The sequence below is a fragment of the Cherax quadricarinatus genome, chromosome 14 (assembly GCF_038502225.1).
Source record: "Cherax quadricarinatus isolate ZL_2023a chromosome 14, ASM3850222v1, whole genome shotgun sequence".
NCBI lineage: Eukaryota > Metazoa > Arthropoda > Malacostraca > Decapoda > Parastacidae > Cherax > Cherax quadricarinatus.
This window is the reverse complement of record NC_091305.1, coordinates 15,911,001-15,931,151: the sequence shown is the minus strand read 5'-3', so window position 1 is coordinate 15,931,151 and position 20,151 is coordinate 15,911,001. Positions and strand designations below refer to the sequence as shown.

Genomic DNA, 20,151 nt, shown 5'->3' with positions numbered 1-20,151 from the left:
TCCCCATGCTGGCTGTAGGCATCATGCGGAGGGATGCCCCCCCTAACCTCCGGGGTGCCATTGATGCGTTAGGACTTGGCCCTCAGCACGACGTCCTGGGTGCATATGATGCCATTGACGCGATCAAGCCGCCTGCCGAGCAAGGCAAGGTTTGTCGCTTTGCGGATGATCCTATACCCATCCTTCCGGCGCCGTCCACAGTAACCTCCCAGGCGCAGCCGGAAGTCATTTTTGCCACTGCTGTCAGACAGCCAGCCCACAAAGTTTCTAACCCCAGTCCCACTAACACTCGCCCAAGTAAAAATATTGACCACAGTAACAACAGTCAGTCTCATACAAAAAAGCAGTCATCGACTTCCTGGACCAAGGCAAAACGTCGCCAGCAAACACCACCTCCAACCTCACCTGCTAAGCGCGTAGTGACTTGTTTCAACTGTGGCAAATGCGGGCACTACCGATCGGAGTGTTACAAACCTAAGTCCCCGCAAAGTAACCGTCACCATCACCACGCTCAGTATCAAAGTAACCATCACCGTCCCCACGCTCAGTATCAAAGTAACCGTCACCGTCCCCATGCTCAGTCTCGCGAGGGAGTCTGTATGTACCACAATACTTCCAGTCATACCTCCAATGAGTGTAACAAGCTGCGAAGTATGCTGTCAGCTGAGTGGAGCAAGCAGTCGTCGCGCAATGCACGTGCTAGTAGAAGCCCTTCCACTAGTTCGGGAGAAGAGGCACGTCCGAGAAACCAGCGAAAGATATAATAACCCTGTCAGAGCTGTATTCCGTCCCTGTCTGCAATGCATTCGCCACCCTGGGCAGTGATACGCTTGCCGACAGTGAGGAAACAGAGTGTCTTGACATCGTTGCCGAGACTCGTACCATACCTTCCATGTCGAGCCTCGTCAACAAGCATCTTGCCTCAAGCAGCTGTGACTCCGGGGATTTCGTCGGCCTGTCATGCCTTCATGTTCGGTATGACAACCCGTGTGGACCGCTCGTCGAGTCCACTGTCCACCATAAGCCTGTCCAGCTTTTCCTAGATACAGGTTCGGTGGTTAACATTGTCCGCTCCACTCTTTTCCGAGACATTGGCCTTCACGCGGCCATGTTGACAGAGCCGTCTGTCATTCAGACCTTGAGAGGAGTCTCAGGTAATCCGCTGACGGTTTGTGGTAGTACGTTAGAATTTACGGTCCAGGGTCACAAGCTGTCCGCAAAATTCTTAGTCGTAGATAGTATTGTTTTCCCTGGTGACCTGCTCATAGGGTTCAAAACCATGGCAGACCTTAGGATCCGCTTAGATCCAGATAAGTGGAAAGCAGAATTCAACGGAGTGGATGTGCCCTTCTGGGGCGTGCGCTTAGGATCCACTACATGCTACTCTGTCTCAGAGTATGCACAGTGCCTGGAATCGTTGGAAACCGGTGGTTTCCGTAGCACATTCTCCCCGGGGTCGGTCTCTTGTCCTGATCGACCTCGTAGTAGAGCTTGTTGCCCGTCACCTCCTGGCCATCAGCGCTTAGTTACCAGTGAAACCCAGTCTGGGGACGCCCAGTCTAACCTTCACTCTAACTCTGATGCTGTTGTAGAGAACAGCAGTTGTCAAGCCGCAGTATCCCTGTCAGCAGGCGACTATCTGACTTGTGTCATGGCATCAGCGAGCAGAGTTACTGCTTGTACAAAGTATGACGTCACTTTGTCAGCTAACTCGCTCACTCCTGTTATGGTGTACGTGAGCAGAGCTTTTGAAGGAGACCATGTGCTGGTTGACAACGACACGTGCCGAGTCAAGGGCCCCTCCCTTGAACCATCCCTTGAACTTACCACAGTGCAACGTGGTAAGTTGCAAGTCCTTGTTGTCAACATGCACAGTCGAGAATTTCCCCTGCGGAAGAATACCTCACTTGTCGACCTTGTCAGATTCCCTCTCCCGGTGAGAGTGGAGGGTGAAGCCCCAGCTGACTTCCTCGTGAGTGCAGTTCTCCCAGGTGAGTCTGCTGCTGACTCTTCCAACACCCAGCCAGTGCAGGAAGATGATCTAGCTTTGACAGGCTATCCTGAAGAGGTCCCAAAACTTCTCCAGGTTCTCAATCGTGCACATTCTGCAGTCGCACTAGATGGTGAGTCGATGGGTTTGACCCCACTGATCTCTCACTGTATTCCACTTGACAAAGGTACTAAACCCATTTATGTACCTGCGTATCACCTGCCACATGCGCAAAGAATCTTCGCCGAAGAACTCATTACACGGATGCTCCGTGATGGAGTTATTGAGGAGTCCACTTCCCCGTGTAATGCTCCCCTTATTCTGGTCCCCAAGAAAGACGGAACCTGGCGCCCTGTTATCGATTACAGGAAACTGAATGCATGTACGATCCCAGACCGCTTTCCGTTGCCAGTTCTGAACGACCTGTTGCAGAACATCGGTGATAATAAGGTCTTTTCAACTCTTGACCTTCTTCAAGGGTTCTGGCAGATCCCCCTCGATGATGAGAGCAAAGAGTTGACAGCTTTCTCTACGCCAACTGGTCATTACCAGTTCAGGAGGATGCCCTTCAGCTTGCGCAGAAGCCCAATCACATTTAGTCGTTTGATGACGACAATTTTCCGTACCCTCCTAGGTGGCACGCTCATGGTCTACCTAGATGATCTCATAGTCATGTCGCAAGATGTCCCGTCACATCTTGAGAAACTTGACAGGGTATTGGACAGGCTAGCTCAGGCAAACCTTAAGGTAAAGCTCTCCAAATGTCATTTCCTCCGGAAGGAAATAAAATTTCTGGGTCACGTAGTGACTCAGAATGGCATAAAGACGGACGAGTCTAAAATCTCGGCCGTGCAGAAATTCCCCAGACCCATGACGGCAGATGCAGTCCGGTCCTTCATAGGCCTGGCGGGTTTCTACCGCACCTTTATCGCAGGTTTCTCCACCATTGCTGCACCTCTGACACGCTTACTCAAGAAGGATGCCCCTTTTGAGTGGAAGTGTGATCAGCTTTTGTCATACTTAAGAACAAGTTAACATCAGCCCTAACCCTTAGATTCCCTGATTTCACCAAGGCATTTACCTTGACGACTGATGCCAGCAAAGTTGGCATCGGTGCAGTCTTGTCACAGGAATCTAATGGTAAGCAACAGCCTATTGCCTATGCTAGCTGTGTCCTTACTAAAGCGGAAGTCAATTATTCAGTGACAGAGCTAGAAGCTTTAGCCATTGTATGGGCCTTGAGTCATTTTCGGGATATCATCTATCATTATCCTATCAAGATTTACACAGATCATCTACCCTTATTGGCCCTTTTTGCGAATAAGAACCTCTCGGGAAAGCATGCTCGGTGGTCGCTCACATTCAATGACTACAACCCTGAAATTTGCTATGTCCCAGGTAAGCAAAATGTTGTCGCTGATGCCCTGTCGAGGCATATAGCATTCGTGAGTGTCGGCAACTCGTTCTCTGTTGAGAATCTCGAGAGAGCCCAACGACAGGACCCTGTGTGGTCTCCAGTCCTTCGTTTCCTGACCAAGGAGGACGTTGACTTACAGGTCAAGTCTCCCGTTCCACTGAAGGATTTGATGGTCAACCAAGGAGTACTGTGCCGTGTTGCACAGCTGGTGGACCCCGGCAGAACCATATACCAACTGGTGATACCGGAGTCCATGATACCAGCTACTCTTAGGTTGATCCACGATTTCCCAGGTGTAGCACACCCCGGGAAGGACCGCAGTATCAAACAGGCACGAATGAAATATTTCTAGCCTAAGATGGCAGCGAACATTGCCAAGCATGTACACCAGTGTGTTGTTTGCCTACAGCACAAGGGTACCATTACAGGTCCTAACCCCATTCTAAAGTATCCCATTACAAAGGAGCCCTGGAAGAGAACTTCTGTCGACCTGTTGACGAACTTCTCGACCTCAGAGAAGGGAAATAAGAACCTGCTTGTAATGGTAGATAACTTGACGCGGTACAGTGAATTAGTACCCATTCCTGACAAAACCGCCGAAACGGTCGCTAGTGCTTTCCGTGAGCATGTTGTTCTTCGTCATACTTGCCCACGTGTCCTTCTGTCAGACAATGGGTCTGAGTTTATAAATGGCATAATGCAGGATCTTTGCTCCAGATTTAACATTCACCAAGCGCCAGTAGCTCCATGCCACCCTGCGAGTAATGGTCTTGCTGAACGTACAAATCGCAAAGTCCTGGAGGTGCTCAGGGTAACCGTTAACCCAAGTTGTACTACATGGGATGAGGCTATCCCAGATGTTCAGTGTACATTAAATTCCTCCCTCAACAGCTCAATCGGTGAGACACCTTTTTTTTTTTTTTTTTTTTTTCAACTTTGTACCGAGGCAGGGTGACCCAAAAAAAAAAGAAAGAAAATCCCCAAAAAGAAAATACAAGCGCTTACCATATGAAATTCTGTTTGCTCCACCTAGACCTACTTACGATACTGATAACCCCAGTGTAGTAAAGACGAGGACAACGCAGCTTGTCTTCCAGCGGGTACGAGAGAACCTTATGAAAGCTACTGATAGGTTCACATCTGAGCGCAATGCCCGCACCAAAGAAAGTGGAACCAGGTTGCAAAGTTATGTTGCTCAACCCAGCGCAGACCCCAGGTATGCACAAACTTGTCCCAAAATTTGTGGGTCCTTACTGTGTCCTACGACAGCTCCATGGAAATAAGTTCGAGGTGAGGGAGATTGCTACGGGAACTATCAAGGAAGCCCACCTTGCTACTGTCAGTCATTGTTTGCAGACATGAGGGTGCAACAACGTTCGTAGACGAGTGGTCAACTGATGTTCAGCCCTGAGGACAACTTGTATATAGAAGATTTTAGTTCCAGTGCTGACGTCTCCGGACTCTCTCCTCAATGAATCAGCGCGGGCAAACCAGTTTTCTCTTCCCCTGGATGGGAGAGTTTTTTTTTGCCTGTTGCATTGTTATGTCCATTTTTGATTTACAAGTGAGCAAAAGCCAGTCCCTCTCTGGGGTAGCTAGTGTAAGTAATTCCTTTATACCTACGGGCCCACCAGTATTGTCGCGTCAGGATGACGCGAGGTGCATGGCCGAGCAAATGCAGACAGCCTGTATTGTCAGAACACACAGCCTAGCCGTCTGTTCTGACTAGTGCTGCCCTCTGTAGGCTCACCCAGGTCAGTGGGAGGCTGAGCCCATTCGCTCTCACTCCTAGGCCGACCGACTTGATAGACACAAGTGCTCCCCCTCAACGGACTGGCTTGCGGTCACTCCCTCACATTGCCCGTTGTGTACTCACTCCTATCCAATTAAAGCCAAACTAGTCCACGGCCGTATCATTGCTACCTACGCTACCTTCATTGGCACTAAACCGCTGTTCAGCAGCAAGAACAGCAATAAGAAGCGTTCCGATATCTCAGTAAGGATTCGTTCAAGACTCTGTATACCATTTACGTCAGGCCCATACTGGAGTATGCAGCACCAGTTTGGAATCCACTCATAGTCAAGCACGTCAAGAAATTAGAGAAAGTGCAAAGGTTTGCAACAAGACTAGTCCCAGAGCTACGGGGATTGAGGTTGAGGGAAATCGGCCTGATGACACTGGAGGCCAGGAGGGTCAGGGGAGACATGATAACGACATATAAAATACTGCGCGGAATAGACGAGGTGGACAAAGATGAGATGTTCCAGAGATGGGACACAGACACACACAAGAGGTAACAATTGGAAGTTGAAGACTCAGATGAATCAAAGGGATGTTAGGAAGTATTTCTTCAGTCATAGAGTAGTCAAGCCGTGGAATAGCCTAGAAAGTGAAGTAGTGGAGGAGGGAACCATACATAGTTTTAAGGCGAGGTATGATAAAGCTCATGGAGCAGGGAGAGAGAGGACCTAGTAGCAATCAGTGAAGAGGCGGGGCCAGGAGCTATGAATCGACCCCTGCAACCACAAATAGGTGAGTACACACACACACACACACACAACTACCACACACACACACACACAACTACCACACACACACACACACGTACTCATATACAACAGGCCTAGTGTCTAATCGACATGTGCCTATGACAAAATGGTAACACACACACACACACACGCGCACACATGCACGCATGCACACACGCACGCACGCACACACACAGAGGAATAGCCAAGAAAGTAATGTAGTGGAGGCAGGAACCATACATAGTTTTAAGACGAGGTTTGATAAAGCTCATAGAGCAGGGAGAGGACCTAGTAGCAATCAGTGAAGAGACGGGGCCAGGAGCTATGACTCGACCCCTGCAACCACAAATAGGCAAGTACACACACACGCACATGCATGCGCACAAACACACAAAGAAAATCTCGCATAGCTCTATTGTTCAATGGTCACTGACTTGCACGTACAATATAAACATATTTATCTTTTTTCCTAATAGTGAGTCCTGCTAAAACCTATCCAAAATTATCCAAACCCATATAACCAAAATAACCAAACACTACAAAGTGTGAGTCTAAGCACTGATGCTACTGTAGAAACAATGAAAATTCTCTCCTACGATTTCGATACCCGTCGATATATTATGTAAGATATAATTGCTATGCCCATTACTGCTGTTAATGACGCCAGCAAAGTTTTACTTTGCTTCAAGATTCCTCGGAGCTTTGTCAAATGCACTGCATTTGTTGAGAAGTACGTAGCTCTCTGTAACACAACACATCATTATTATAATAAACAATTCACAAGCCAGAATTCAATCTGCAGTACAGTTTAATAATGTGTGTACCCAATCATGGTTTTATCAACTATACTGTATTTCAAAAATCAATGCACCACACTCATGCTCTTTAGTTCCACTGTACATGTAGAATGAGAGCAGATGAACATTCCACCTTACCTTAAATGAATCTCTCTTCTGTATTTTATGCCAGTATGTTTCCAGAAAAGGACGCTTTCCTCCTGCCCAAAATTTAAGTTCATAGCCCAGACAAATAAGGCGATTTAGAAGAATGGCTAAGTCTACATCAGCTATACTGAACATTTCACCACACAACCACCATGCAGATTTATCTGAAACATCAAATTGCATGAGATAAAATATTCAAAAGGCTAATTTCCTAAAACCAGTATTAAAAGGGCAGAATAAGGTGGTTTTTGGTTTTTCAAGTATTTTTTATTTCCTGATAAACTAATACTTTCAGTAAATTTTTCTTTGTATACAGTAATTTTTATTAGCAATTCAACTAAATTCTGAAAATAGCATTTGAAATTGTATTATTTCAAATCTTAAAATTCAGCCAAAAAAAAATTCTGAGACAAAATTATGAAAATTCTAAATTTAAATATTTTTAGAAAAATTAACTGCAAACATTCTCCAAAATTTGCAATCTTCTGAATAAAAAGATTAAATTATGAACGTCCTTTCTGAATCTATCAAAATATTTTTTTTTTTTTCAAATGTACACTTTTCCTTGCAATCAACAAGAAGTATGTTCAAATATTTCTTCTTTTTTTTTTTTTCATTTTTCAACACACTGGTCGTCTCCCACCGAGGCAAGGCGACCCAAAAAATAAATACTTTCACCATTGTTCACACACTGTCTTTGCAGAGGCACACAAATATGACAGTTCAGATGTCACTCCGAACAGCAAATATCCCAAACCCCTCCTTTAATTAACCCTTTCCTTGTCCAGACCCCTGATCTGAAACTTGTCTACAGCATCCAAGAATTTAAAAAAAAAGAAAAAATTCTAATGAAATAGTAGAGAATCTTTTTCTCAAGGTAATAAAACAAAGAACAAAATCTGATTGAAAACTGACAAAATTACACATTCATGAATTTTGCTTTGTCAGCGACATTTACGCATCGGCAATTCTGCCCAATTTGCGTCTTATTTTTGGCCAATTACATTGTTCCAGTAGACCAAATTCTTAGCTATTTCACCACCGTCCTGTCAAGTGAGTGTGAAACAGAAGCCTGTAATTGTTTTACAAGATGCTAAGATTGCTGGTGTCTTTTTTGTTTCATAAACATGCAAGATTTCAGGTATGTCTTCCTGCTACTACTTATATTTAATTCACGCTAAACATGCATGTACAAGCATATACTATATGTTGTTAGGTAAGACACATATGCAACAGTTAGGTATCTTTATTTCGAAACGTTTCGCCTACACAGTAGGCTTTTTCAGTCGAGTACAGAAAAGTTGATAGAAGCAGAAGATACTTGAAGACGATGTAATCAGTCCATCACCCTTAAAGTTTTGAGGTGGTCAGTCCCTCAGTCTGGAGAAAAGCATTGTTCCATGGTATGAAACAATACTGTGTAGGCGAAACGTTTCGAAATAAAGATACCTAACTGTTGCATATGTGTCTTACCTAACAACCTGTCGGTATTTTATACCATTTTATTGTCCATATACTATATGTACACACAACCCTCTGGGTTTTCTTCTAATTTCTTGCTAGTTCTTTTCTTGTTTATTTCCTCTTATCTCCATGGGGAAGTGGAACAAAATTCTTCCTCTGTAAGCCATGCGTGTCGTAAGAGGAGACTAAAATGCCAGGAGCAAGTGGCTAATAACCCCTTCTATTGTATACACTCGGTGGGATACAACCAGTTTGTTGAAAGAAGAAATAGTATCAGTGCATTCGTGAGCACATCTTAGACCCACCAGTTGGACGTGTATTGGATGAGTAATACGATTTGTTTACTCTTGAATATCAGCAAAAATTTAACATTTCCGCTACTTTGAGCTCAAATTCAAGATACTTTCAGTCTTGACACCAACCAAAATCATTTCTATTTCTGTAATATATCTTCCATTCTGTTAGGTAAGACACATATGCAACAGTTAGACAACTTTATTCCGAAACATTTCGCCTACACAGTAGGCTTCTTCAGTCGAATACAGAAAGTAGGCAGGAACAGTAGAGATGTGAAGACGATGTAATCAGTCCATCACCCTTGAAGTCGTAGAATTTGAGGTTGTCAGTCCCTGGACTTCTCCAGGCTGAGGGACTGACAACCTCAAATTCTACGACTTCAAGGGTGATGGACTGATTACATCTCTACTGTTCCTGCCTACTTTCTGTATTCGACTGAAGAAGCCTACTGTGTAGGCGAAATGTTTCGGAATAAAGTTGTCTAACTGTTGCATATGTGTCTTATCTAACAACCTGTCGGTATTGTATACCATTTTGATGTTCATCTTGTCAGACACTGCAACACATGGCATCTTGGTACAGAAAACACCTTGGACAAGCTTTTCAAGTGAGAAGTGTTGGATCTGAGAAGGACCTCTCAGTGGCTACATTCTCACTACTACTACTACTACTCTGCACCTCTCCTTCCGACAGTATTTAAGTCTCCGCACTGTCGCTTGATCTTCAGATAGTTCCTGACTATGGAACTGGACTTCTCCAGGCTGAGGGACTGACAACCTCAAATTCTACGACTTCAAGGGTGATGGACTGATTACATCGTCTTCACATCTCTACTGTTCCTGCCTACTTTCTGTATTCGACTGAAGAAGCCTACTGTGTAGGCGAAATGTTTCGGAATAAAGTTGTCTATGTGTCTTACCTAACAACCTGTCGGTATTGTATACCATTTTGATGTTCATCTTCCATTCTATCCAATGAGACCAAGAAACCTAGAATACAACCATAAAATTCATATGAAATACAAGATAAAGTTAGTGTCTTAAACCAAAAACACCTTTGATATACCTTTGGAAAGTTTCAAGAGTTTCTCTACTCTCTGAGCCCAGCCATGGGCCAGACTCGTCTGGTGCCTGAATGGTCAACCAGGCTGTTGCTGCTGGAGGCCTGCTGCCCCACATATCCATCACAGCCTGGCTGATCTGGCACCTGATGAAGATACTTGTCCAGTTTCCTCTTGAAGGCTTCTACACTTGTCCCAGCCATGTTTCTGATATCTTCTGGTAAGATGTTAAATAGTCTGGGACCCTGGATGTTGATACAGTGTTCCCTTATTGTCCCCACCGCGCCCCTGCTCCTCACTGGGTTTGTTTTACACTTCCTCCCATATCTTTCACTCTAGTATGTTATGGCAGTGTGTAGATTTTGGACCAGGCCCTCCAGTACTTTCCAAGTATATATTATCATGTGTCTCTCTCTCCTCCACTCCAATGAGTACATGTTCAAGACTTGAAGGCGTTCCCAGTAGTTTCGGTGCTTTACTGGCTCAATGTGAGCCGTAAATGATCTCTGTATTTGTTCCAGCGCCGATATTTCTCTGATATTTCTCACGGGCAGTTTTTCCCCCATTATGCACTGCGTGCCAAAGGATTTTTTTTATATGGTGCACACTTACCATGTAAACCCTTTCTCTCATATCTAGGCCAAAATTTACTGCTCACAGCTTATCTGAGTGAGCTGAGCTCATGGTATATTACTATGGCACCGACAGTGACCTCAAACCCACAGTACTACAGCACAGACACTGAAAGGGTAAGAATTGTACTTCCCACCTCGAGGACTCAAGTCTGTAAGTCAAGATGAAATTTTTTTTTTTAACACGGCCATTTCCCACCAAGGCAGGGTGACCCAAAAGAAAGAAAAATCCAAAAAGAAAAAAAACTTTCATTATCAGTCAACACTTTCACCATCACTCACACAATCACTGTCGTTGCAGAGGCACCCAGATACGACAGTTTAGATAGTCACTCCAAACTGCCAATATCCCAAACCCCTCTAAAGTGTACGTCCCATTTCCAGGACTCAAGAAGTATATTGCAACAAAATGCAAACTATGAACTTAGTAGTTTGGTTATTCATTTTCTCCCTCCACTACTAATAAAAATATTTAATTAGATTCTAGATTAATGAGATCTGGATGCACTGCTTATTAAGGAGTGCCTCCGGCAAAAAAATGTAGCTTTTTTGTTTACCGTCCGATTTCCTCCAGTTTTGGTGCACAAGACAAAGTGTTTTCACTCATTCTTGAAAATATTTATCAAAAATATACCTCAAACGACAACTGAGAAAAGACTGAAAAAGACTGATTTTCTGAAAAATGTCCTTGTCTCAAAAATCATTCCTATATGGGACATCGTAAGGTTGTTTGGACACTTGGTGCCGAGAGAGCAATGCTTAAACTAATTTTAGGCAACGCCTTTTCTCTAAATAACGTATCTTTATATAAAAAAAAAAAAATTTTTTTTTAGTTCCTGGAATACTGCAAAAAATCTGCCCTTTACTCCCACATAACTCCGAAAGTATTTGAATATTTCCAAAATTACCTTTAACAAAATTAGAGAAACCATTATTCTACAATTTCTGTGAATATTATTCCATTTAATTAAGTAATAAATGCAGAAATAGGAACAGTAGGGGAATAAGTTACTTCCGAGATATAGGCCTAGAACGCCGGCCGGCCCACCGTCTCAAAAAAAAAATTGTTTTTTTCGCGAAAATCGCGTTTGTTTGGGTGTATTTCTTAGTAAACTGATGTTCTAGTGCAGTTATCCTCTTCAAAACACCGTTTTCTCTTACTCAGAGACCAAAGAATACGACACGGAGACGACATGGAGAGCAGTAACTCAATATTTATCGAAATATTCCCGATAATCTTTCGCCATATTATGGTCTATTTTTTTCAGTCTAGAGTATATAACATGTTTGTATGTTATTTAGAGTGTTTATTATATCATATTAGAACAATTCTGATAGATAAATAAGCTGTAGAGTTGATATATAAGCTGATATAAGCGTAATAATGAAGTGATTTCTCCTGGCGCGGCAACCCTTCCGCGCATTATGATATGATTAATGACTGTTGCTCAATCTAGGGATAAGCTCCGCCTTCAGTTTTATGATGCCAAGTACTCAGTTATTATATTAGAAAGTATAATGCAAGAAAAAGCGATAAAAAACAAGGAAAAATTTCCAAAATATATATGGGCTGTGAGCAGACTCGCTACCAATATCACCGTCACCTTACCTCATATAAATGACTGTAATTTCTTGTAGAAACGTCGTAGAACATTCATTCTGGTACCATTGTGTTGCCAAAGAGTTGAGCTATTTTTCAGTATATATAACTCACTATCCATATTTTTCCGATATTTCGGTGAGCGCGCGCGGAAATTTGCCGGAGGCACTCCTTAACAGAAGGTAGATACAGCATTTTTTTTTTTTAAACAAGTCGGCCTTCTCCCACCGAGGGAGGGTGACCCATAAAGAAAATACTTTCATCATCATTCAACACTTTCACCTTACTCACACACAATCACTGTTTTTGCAGAGGTTCCCAGAATACAACAGTTTAGAAGCATATACGTATAAAGATACGCAACATATCCCTCCAAACTGTCAATATCCCAAACCCCTCCTTTAAACTGCAGGCATTGTACTTCTCATTTCCAGAACTCAATTCCAGCTATATAAAATAACCGGTTTCCCTGAATCCCTTCACTAAATATTACCCTGCTCACACTCCAACAGCTCGTCAGGCCCCAAATATCATTCGTATCCATTCACTCCTATCTAACACGCTCATGCACGCTTGCTGGAAGTCCAAGCCCGTCACCCACAAAACCTCCTTTACCCCCTCCCTCCAACCCTTTCGATGACCCCTACCCCGCCTTCCTTCCCCTACAGATTTAGATGCTCTCCATGACATTCTACTTTGATCCATTCTCTCTAAATGACCAACCAACTTCAGCCCTCTGACTAATACTTTTATTAACGCCACACCTCCTAATTTCCACACTCCGAATTTTCTGCATAATATTTACACCACACATTGCCCTTTGACAGGACATCTCCACTGCCTTCAACCGCCTCCTCGCTGCAGCATTTACAACCCAAGCTTCACACCCATATAAGAGTGTTGGTACCACTATACTTTCATACATTCCCTTCTTTGCCTCCATAGATAACGTTCTTTGTTTCCACATATAACTCGATGCACCACTCACCTTTTTTCCCTCATTAATTCTATGATTAACCTCATCCTTCATAAATCCATCCGCTGATACGTCAACTCCCAAATATCTGAAAACATTCACTTCTTCCATACTCCTCCTCCCCAATTTGATATCCAATTTTTCTTTATCTAAATCATTTGATACCCTCATCACCTTACTCTTTTCTATGTTCACTTTCAACTTTCTACCTTTGCACACACTCACAAATTCGTCCTCTAACCTCTGGAATTTTTCTATAGAATCACCCATAAGCACAGTATCATCAGCAGAAAGTAACTGTCACTTCCCATTTTGTATTTGATTCCCCATAATTTAATCCCACCCCTCTCCCGAACACCCTAGCATTTACTTCTTTTACAACCCCATCTATAAATATATTAAACAACCATGGTGACATTACACATCTCTGTCTAAGACCTACTTTTACCGGGAAGTAATCTCCTCTTCTACACACCCTAATCTGAGCCTCACTGTCCTCATAAAAACTCTTTACAGCATTTAGTAACTTACCACCTATTCCATATACACGTACCATCCGACTTACGACCGAGTTTAGTTCCGAGAAACCGGTCCTAAGTCGAAATGGACGTAAGTCGAACTTTACTACTGAATATCAACATCACATTTCTGTAATGACTTTAGTTTATTGTTTTATTTTGGTATTTCATGTTTTACTTTACTTTTTATGCTGTTAGTACTGTATTTTATACTGTAAGGTTTAGGATAAACACTGTGTACAACACAAATAGTTGTTTATTTCCCAGAAATTTGGCAAAAAAAAAAAAAAAACACGGTCATAAGTCGAGTGGTCGTAAGTCGAGCAGGTCATAAGTCGGATGGTAGGTGTACTTGCAACATCTGCCACATTGCTCCTCTATTCACTGTATCATATGCCTTTTCTAAATCCATAAATGCAATAAAAACTTCCCTATCTTTATCTAAATACTATTCACATATATGCTTCAATGTAAACACTTGATCTACACATCCCCTACCCACTCTAAAACCTCCTTGCTCATCCGCAATCCTACATTCTGTCTTACCTCTAATTCTTTCAATAATAACCCTACCGTACACTTTTCCTGGTATACTCAGTAAACTAATTCCTCTATAATTTTTACAATCTCTTTTGTCCCCCTTCCCTTTATATACAGGGACTATACATGCTCTCTGCCAATCCTTAGGTACTTTCCTCTCTTTCATACATTTATTAAACAAAAATACCAACCACTCCAACACTATATCCCCCCTGCTTTTGACATTTCTGTCATGATCTCGTCAGTTCCAGCTGCTTTACCCCCTTTCATTCTATGTAATGCCTCATGCACCTCCCCCACTTACATCCTGCTCTTCTTCACTCCTAAAAAATGGTTTCTTAATGACCTAAATGACCTTACCTCCAGTATGAGACGACAGTTGTAGTTCCACTTTTTGTAAAGCCAAATCAAACTCCTTTAAGACCTCATCCATTTCTTCTCTGGTTCTGTTTAACTTGAGGGCCCCATGTTCTACTGCAGCAGCCTTTTCCATTAGGACTTTCTGGAATTCTGGTGCCTTTTCTGCATGTCCTCGTATAACAACATGGCGATTCTTGGCATTTTCTAGAGAAGGTGAAATTATAAATACATTATAGCATTTGAAAACACACATGAAGACATGACATACAGAGTATTAAGCAATAAAAGATGCTATAGCTGCATACACACTCTATGTCTGCAGATGACAAAATTCTGCACAAAATAAAGATTAGATCACTAAAATATCTCTGATTAGTTAAGCAAATGGATGACTGATTTTTTAATGAACGTAAAGTGTCAACTATAGGAAACTGGAAGTGATAGCATGTTACGTGAAATGAAAGAGAAGAAATCATGAGGTGTGTTTGTGGGGAGTATGGCTTTCTTATATCCTTTCTAAATCTAATTTTTTCCAGCTTGAACCCACTGTGGCAAGTCCCGTCTGTTGCACATGATAATATAACATGCAGCTGTGGGCAGGTGACTAAGTCTACATCATTCATCTTCCTTTATTTTATTAACCAAATAAACATTACTTCGCCTAACCGAGCAAGGTGCGAGTTAATTTCTACAAAAAATTATTTGTTTTGGTAGTGTCATAGCACAAACATTATACAACAGACGATCATAATTTGCTCAGATTTTTTTCCTGAAAATAACATATGGGAAAAATAATTGTGTTTCAGACCTCCAAGAGCTATAATTTTTTTTTTTTAACAAGTTGGCCGCCTCCCACCGAAGCAGGGTGACCCAAAAAGAAAGAAAATCCCCAAAAAGAAAATACTTTCATCATTCAACACTTTCACCTCACTTACACATAATCACTGTTTTTGCAGAGGTGCTCAGAATACAACAGTTTAGAAGCATATACATATAAAGATACACAACATATCCCTCCAAACTGCCAATATCCCAAACCCTCCTTTAACCCCTTCAGGGTCCAAGGCCAAAATCTGAAGTGGTGCTCCGGTGTCCAAGAAATTTTGGAAGAAAAAAAAAAAAAAAAAAAAAATCTAACAGAATAAAGAGCATATTTTTATGAAGGTAATAAGACAAAAAAAAAATTTTTCTGATCAGTACTTACCGAGATACAGTGCCAAGAAGTTTGTCCAAAATGATGTTGTGGTGGCAACATCGACGAATTCCACATACGCGCATTACATTATTTAGCGGTTTTTATAGTTTTTTCTTTTCTTTTCCAATTTTTTTCTTTTCCTACTAACATTTGGGGCCTGAGAGACCAATACTGTATATAATGTATATATATAAACTCACTGTATTGAACACAATAACTGCACTAAAGTTATTATCATATTATTGTTTACCACTGTTGTTTATTACAATAAACATGCACAAATCTTGTATAATGCTAATGTTCTATCATATATTTACATATTTACAATCACTGGACATGGTTTTAGAACTGCTGGAGCTTGTGGAACTCCTAGAAACAAGTCACCATGCACAGAGGCACCTTACATTCCTCACACATAAACCGAGTGTCTTTGCGTCTTTGTTGCCATCGTTTTGTTTGTGCACAGACGATGCATCTCTTCTGAGCAAATTTCTTCTGAGTTGAAGGAAGCTGTATTATGAAATGATCACCTTCCCTCCTCAAATGCTTGGGTATATCCTGAGTAATTCGAGGACCTTGTTGTATAGCAGGTATTCTTACCTGGTACTTCATTATGAGTTGTCTGACAACAAACAAAATTCACCATACGGTGGTCTATTGCCAGTCTTTATTTGGTACATATTATATGCATTGAGCATTGAAATGTCCATGAGATGGAAGAAAAGTTTCATGTACCACTTGTAACTCTTACGAACACAGTCAACAAAACCAATCTGCATGTCACATTTGTCAACCAAGCGCATGTTTTGTGTATAATCAATCACTGTCACTGGTTTTTGAATACGTACGTTCATTAGTCACTCGATCAACTTTGGCACTGTCTTGCATTTCATTACGGTGAATGGTTGTCAACAATGTGACATCTCGTTTGTCATGCCACAGTAATGCCATGATGTCATTGGCAGTAAACACCTGCACGTCATCACCACGGGCACCTGCGTTGAGCCTGGGCATATGTTTACGATTAGAACGCACTGTGCCACACACATCTGTCTTGTTCACTCGCATGAAATCACTGAGTAATGGGCTTGTGTACCAGTTATTGGTATATAATGTATGCCCCTTACCAAGATAAGGTGCCATCATGTTTCTCACTACATCACCTGAGATACCCAATAACATCTTGGTATCTTTCAATGTTTTACTTCCTGTGTATACAACAATATCCAACACCAGGCCACTGTCACAGTCACAGAGTACAAACAGTTTTATACCAAAGCGTTTCCTCTTGCTCGGTATATACTGCTTGAATGACAGTCTACCTTTGAACAAAATCAAAGACTCGTCAATTACAACATTCTTGAATGGATAAAAGTATATGCTGAACTTTTGTTTGAGATACATGAAAACATTTCTAATCTTATATAACCTGTCACTTCTGTCAGGCCTGGTTTTGTCAGAGAAGTGCAACATACGTAAGAGTAAGATAAACCTGTTCACTGGGATGATTTCACTGAAGACCGGGGTAGAAATTAGCCGATCTGTGGACCAGTATGCTTTTATATTATGCTTATAGACATGAGGCATAAGCATTATTGTTGCAAAAAGCAAATACATTTCTGCAACAGTCGTCTCTTTCCACCTGTGTAGTCTTGACTGTGGTGATATGATCGTATTTGCCATGGTGTACTCAAAATACTTATTACTTTCCCTGACAATAGTTTCCATCAATGGCTGGTCAAAGAATAATTCAAAGAATTCCAGTTCATTGGCAGTGGTTCCAAGGGGACAAGTAGGTAGAATTCCACTTTGAGAATCATCAAAGTGGTGAGGCTTGGGAACAAAATTGGGATTTTGCTGCCAATCCCACATACGGTTTGCTGGTGGATACTGGACATCATAGGCTGGTTGTGCGGGTGGTTGTGGTTGTGGTGGGCTGGTGGCTGACGCTCCGCTTCGTCCTTGAACTGACGAGTCAGCAGCGTGGGCTGGTGAGTCACGCATGGCGGTGCCACTACCATCACCACTACCACCATCCACTGATGCCTGTGGTCTATCCATGCCAAGTGTAGCCACATCATCCTCACTATCACTACCTAAAACTGGTGTAGGGCCACGGGATGTACTCCGGGATGTACTCTGGGATGTACTCCGTCCCCTGGGCACAGCATAGGGTACACTACCCGAGCGCATGCGGCGGCGAACATACCGACGCTTCACTGGTGAATATGATTCCTCATTATCACTACTCGAATGATCGTCGAGCGCAATAAAATCACAATCCACGTCACTATCATCATCATTACTGAAGTCAGAGGCCTGGCCACGCGAAAATATTAGTTTTCTCTTGCGTTGAGGCACAACCGACCGTGAGTCACGAGTGCCCACACCAGAAGTAGAAGGTTGAGGATCGTCAGGGTTTTCTGCACTATTATCGATATCCTAGTCATTCCTTTCGGTCACTAACTGATCAAAGCTGTAGAATTCGTCTTCATTTCCACTTCCATCAGTGTCAGAACTATCAGATAGGAAGAGGAGACTCCCAATTTTCCGGGGAGTGAAAGCTGACTTGCAACGAGGCATGATGAACAAGGGTAACTGAGCCGGCATTCCCACAATGCTATGCGGGTGCATAGATTTTTTGTTTATGGCGCACACCCACCACGCAGACCCGTTCTCTCATATGTAGGCCTATGAGTGCTTTCGCGCTAAATTTGACGGTGCTAGAATTTTGGTGTAGATCTACAGTTTGGACACTCAACGTGAAGCCGTAGATCTACGGGACGGACCCTGAAAGGGTTAAAGTGCAGGCATTGTACTTCCCATTTCCAGGACTCAAGTCCGGCTATATAAAAATAACCGGTTTCCCTGAATCCCTTCACTACATATTACCCTGCTCACACTCCAACAGCTCGTCAGGTCCCAAATATCATTCGTCTCCATTCACTCCTATCTAACATGCTCATGCACGCTAGCTGGAAGTCCAAGCCCTTCGCCCACAAAACCTTTACACCCTCCCTCCAGCCTTTTCGAGGACGACCCCTAATCTGCCTTCCTTCCCCTACAGATATATACGCTCTCCATGACATTCTACCTTGATCCATTCTCTCTAAATGACTAAATCACCTCAACAACCCCTCTTCATCTATCTGACTAATACTTTTATTAACTCCACATCTTCTCCTAATTTTCACACTCCAAATTTTCTGCATAATATTTACACCACACATTGCCCTTTGACAGGACATCTCCACTGCCTTCAACCGCCTCCTCGCTGCAGCATTTACAACCCAAGCTTCACACCCATATAAGAGTGTTGGTACCACTATACTTTCATACATTCCCTTCTTTGCCTCCATAGATAACGTTCTTTGTTTCCACATATAACTCGACGCACCACTCACCTTTTTTCCCTCATTAATTCTATGATTAACCTCATCCTTCATAAATCCATCCGCTGATACGTCAACTCCCAAATATCTGAAAACATTCCATCACTGTCCATTCCGTCACTGTCCATTCCAATATGCAGTCATGAATGGGTTGACATTATTTATACAATTATTGCAATAAGGCATAACAGTAAATCTTATATTTTTTGTGTGAATAAAAATTACAAATTATTTATTTTGTAATGTTAAATGATCAGTTATGGAAGGAGAAAAGGGAATATGAATGTGTAAATTCAAGAATTATGTGGATTAAAGTAAAGGTTGGATGCGAGAAGTGGGTCATAATAAGCGTGTATGCACCTGGAGAAGAGAGGAATGCAGAGGAGAGAGAGAGATTTTGGGAGATGTTAAGTGAATGTATAGGAGCCTTTGAACCAAATGAGAGAGTAATTGTGGTAGGGGACCTGAATGCTAAAGTAGGAGAAACTTTTAGAGAGGGTGTGGTAGGTAAGTTTGGGGTGCCAGGTGTAAATGATAATGGGAGCCCTTTGATTGAACTTTGTATAGAAAGGGGTTTAGTTATAGGTAATACATATTTTAAGAAAAAGAGGATAAATAAGTATACACGATATGATGTAGGGCGAAATGACAGTAGTTTGTTGGATTATGTATTGGTAGATAAAAGACTGTTGAGTAGACTTCAGGATGTACATGTTTATAGAGGGGCCACAGATATATCAGATCACTTTCTAGTTGTAGCTACACTGAGAGTAAAAGGTAGATGGGATACAAGGAGAATAGAAGCATCAGGGAAGAGAGAGGTGAAGGTTTATAAACTAAAAGAGGAGGCAGTTAGGGTAAGATATAAACAGCTATTGGAGGATAGATGGGCTAATGAGAGCATAGGCAATGGGGTCGAAGAGGTATGGGCTAGGTTTAAAAATGTAGTGTTAGAGTGTTCAGCAGAAGTTTGTGGTTACAGGAAAGTGGGTGCAGGAGGGAAGAGGAGCGATTGGTGGAATGATGATGTAAAGAGAGTAGTAAGGGAGAAAAAGTTAGCATATGAGAAGTTTTTACAAAGTAGAAGTGATGCAAGGAGGGAAGAGTATATGGAGAAAAAGAGAGAAGTTAAGAGAGTGGTGAAGCAATGTAAAAAGAGAGCAAATGAGAGAGTGGGTGAGATGTTATCAACAAATTTTGTTGAAAATAAGAAAAAGTTTTGGAGTGAGATTAACAA

General features: G+C 42.2%; 1 protein-coding gene across 3 annotated transcripts in view; it reads right to left on the bottom strand.

Moving 5' to 3' along the window:
• Positions 1–20,151, bottom strand: part of Gdap1 (ganglioside induced differentiation associated protein 1) — a 131,813-nt gene that overhangs the window by 56,728 nt on the left and 54,934 nt on the right. Inside the window, exons 4-6 of one of the 3 annotated variants that reach the window (XM_053786445.2) lie at positions 14,328–14,531; positions 6,872–7,044; positions 4,377–6,678 (exon numbers count right to left, since the gene is read on the bottom strand). In XM_053786445.2, coding sequence (XP_053642420.2) covers positions 6,529–6,678; positions 6,872–7,044; positions 14,328–14,531 — 527 coding nt within the window. In that variant the 3' untranslated portion in view covers positions 4,377–6,528. Of the gene's footprint in view, positions 1–4,376; positions 6,679–6,871; positions 7,045–14,327; positions 14,532–20,151 lie in introns of those variants that run through there. The other 2 variants (XM_053786456.2, XM_053786466.2) reach the window with 2 other exon arrangements.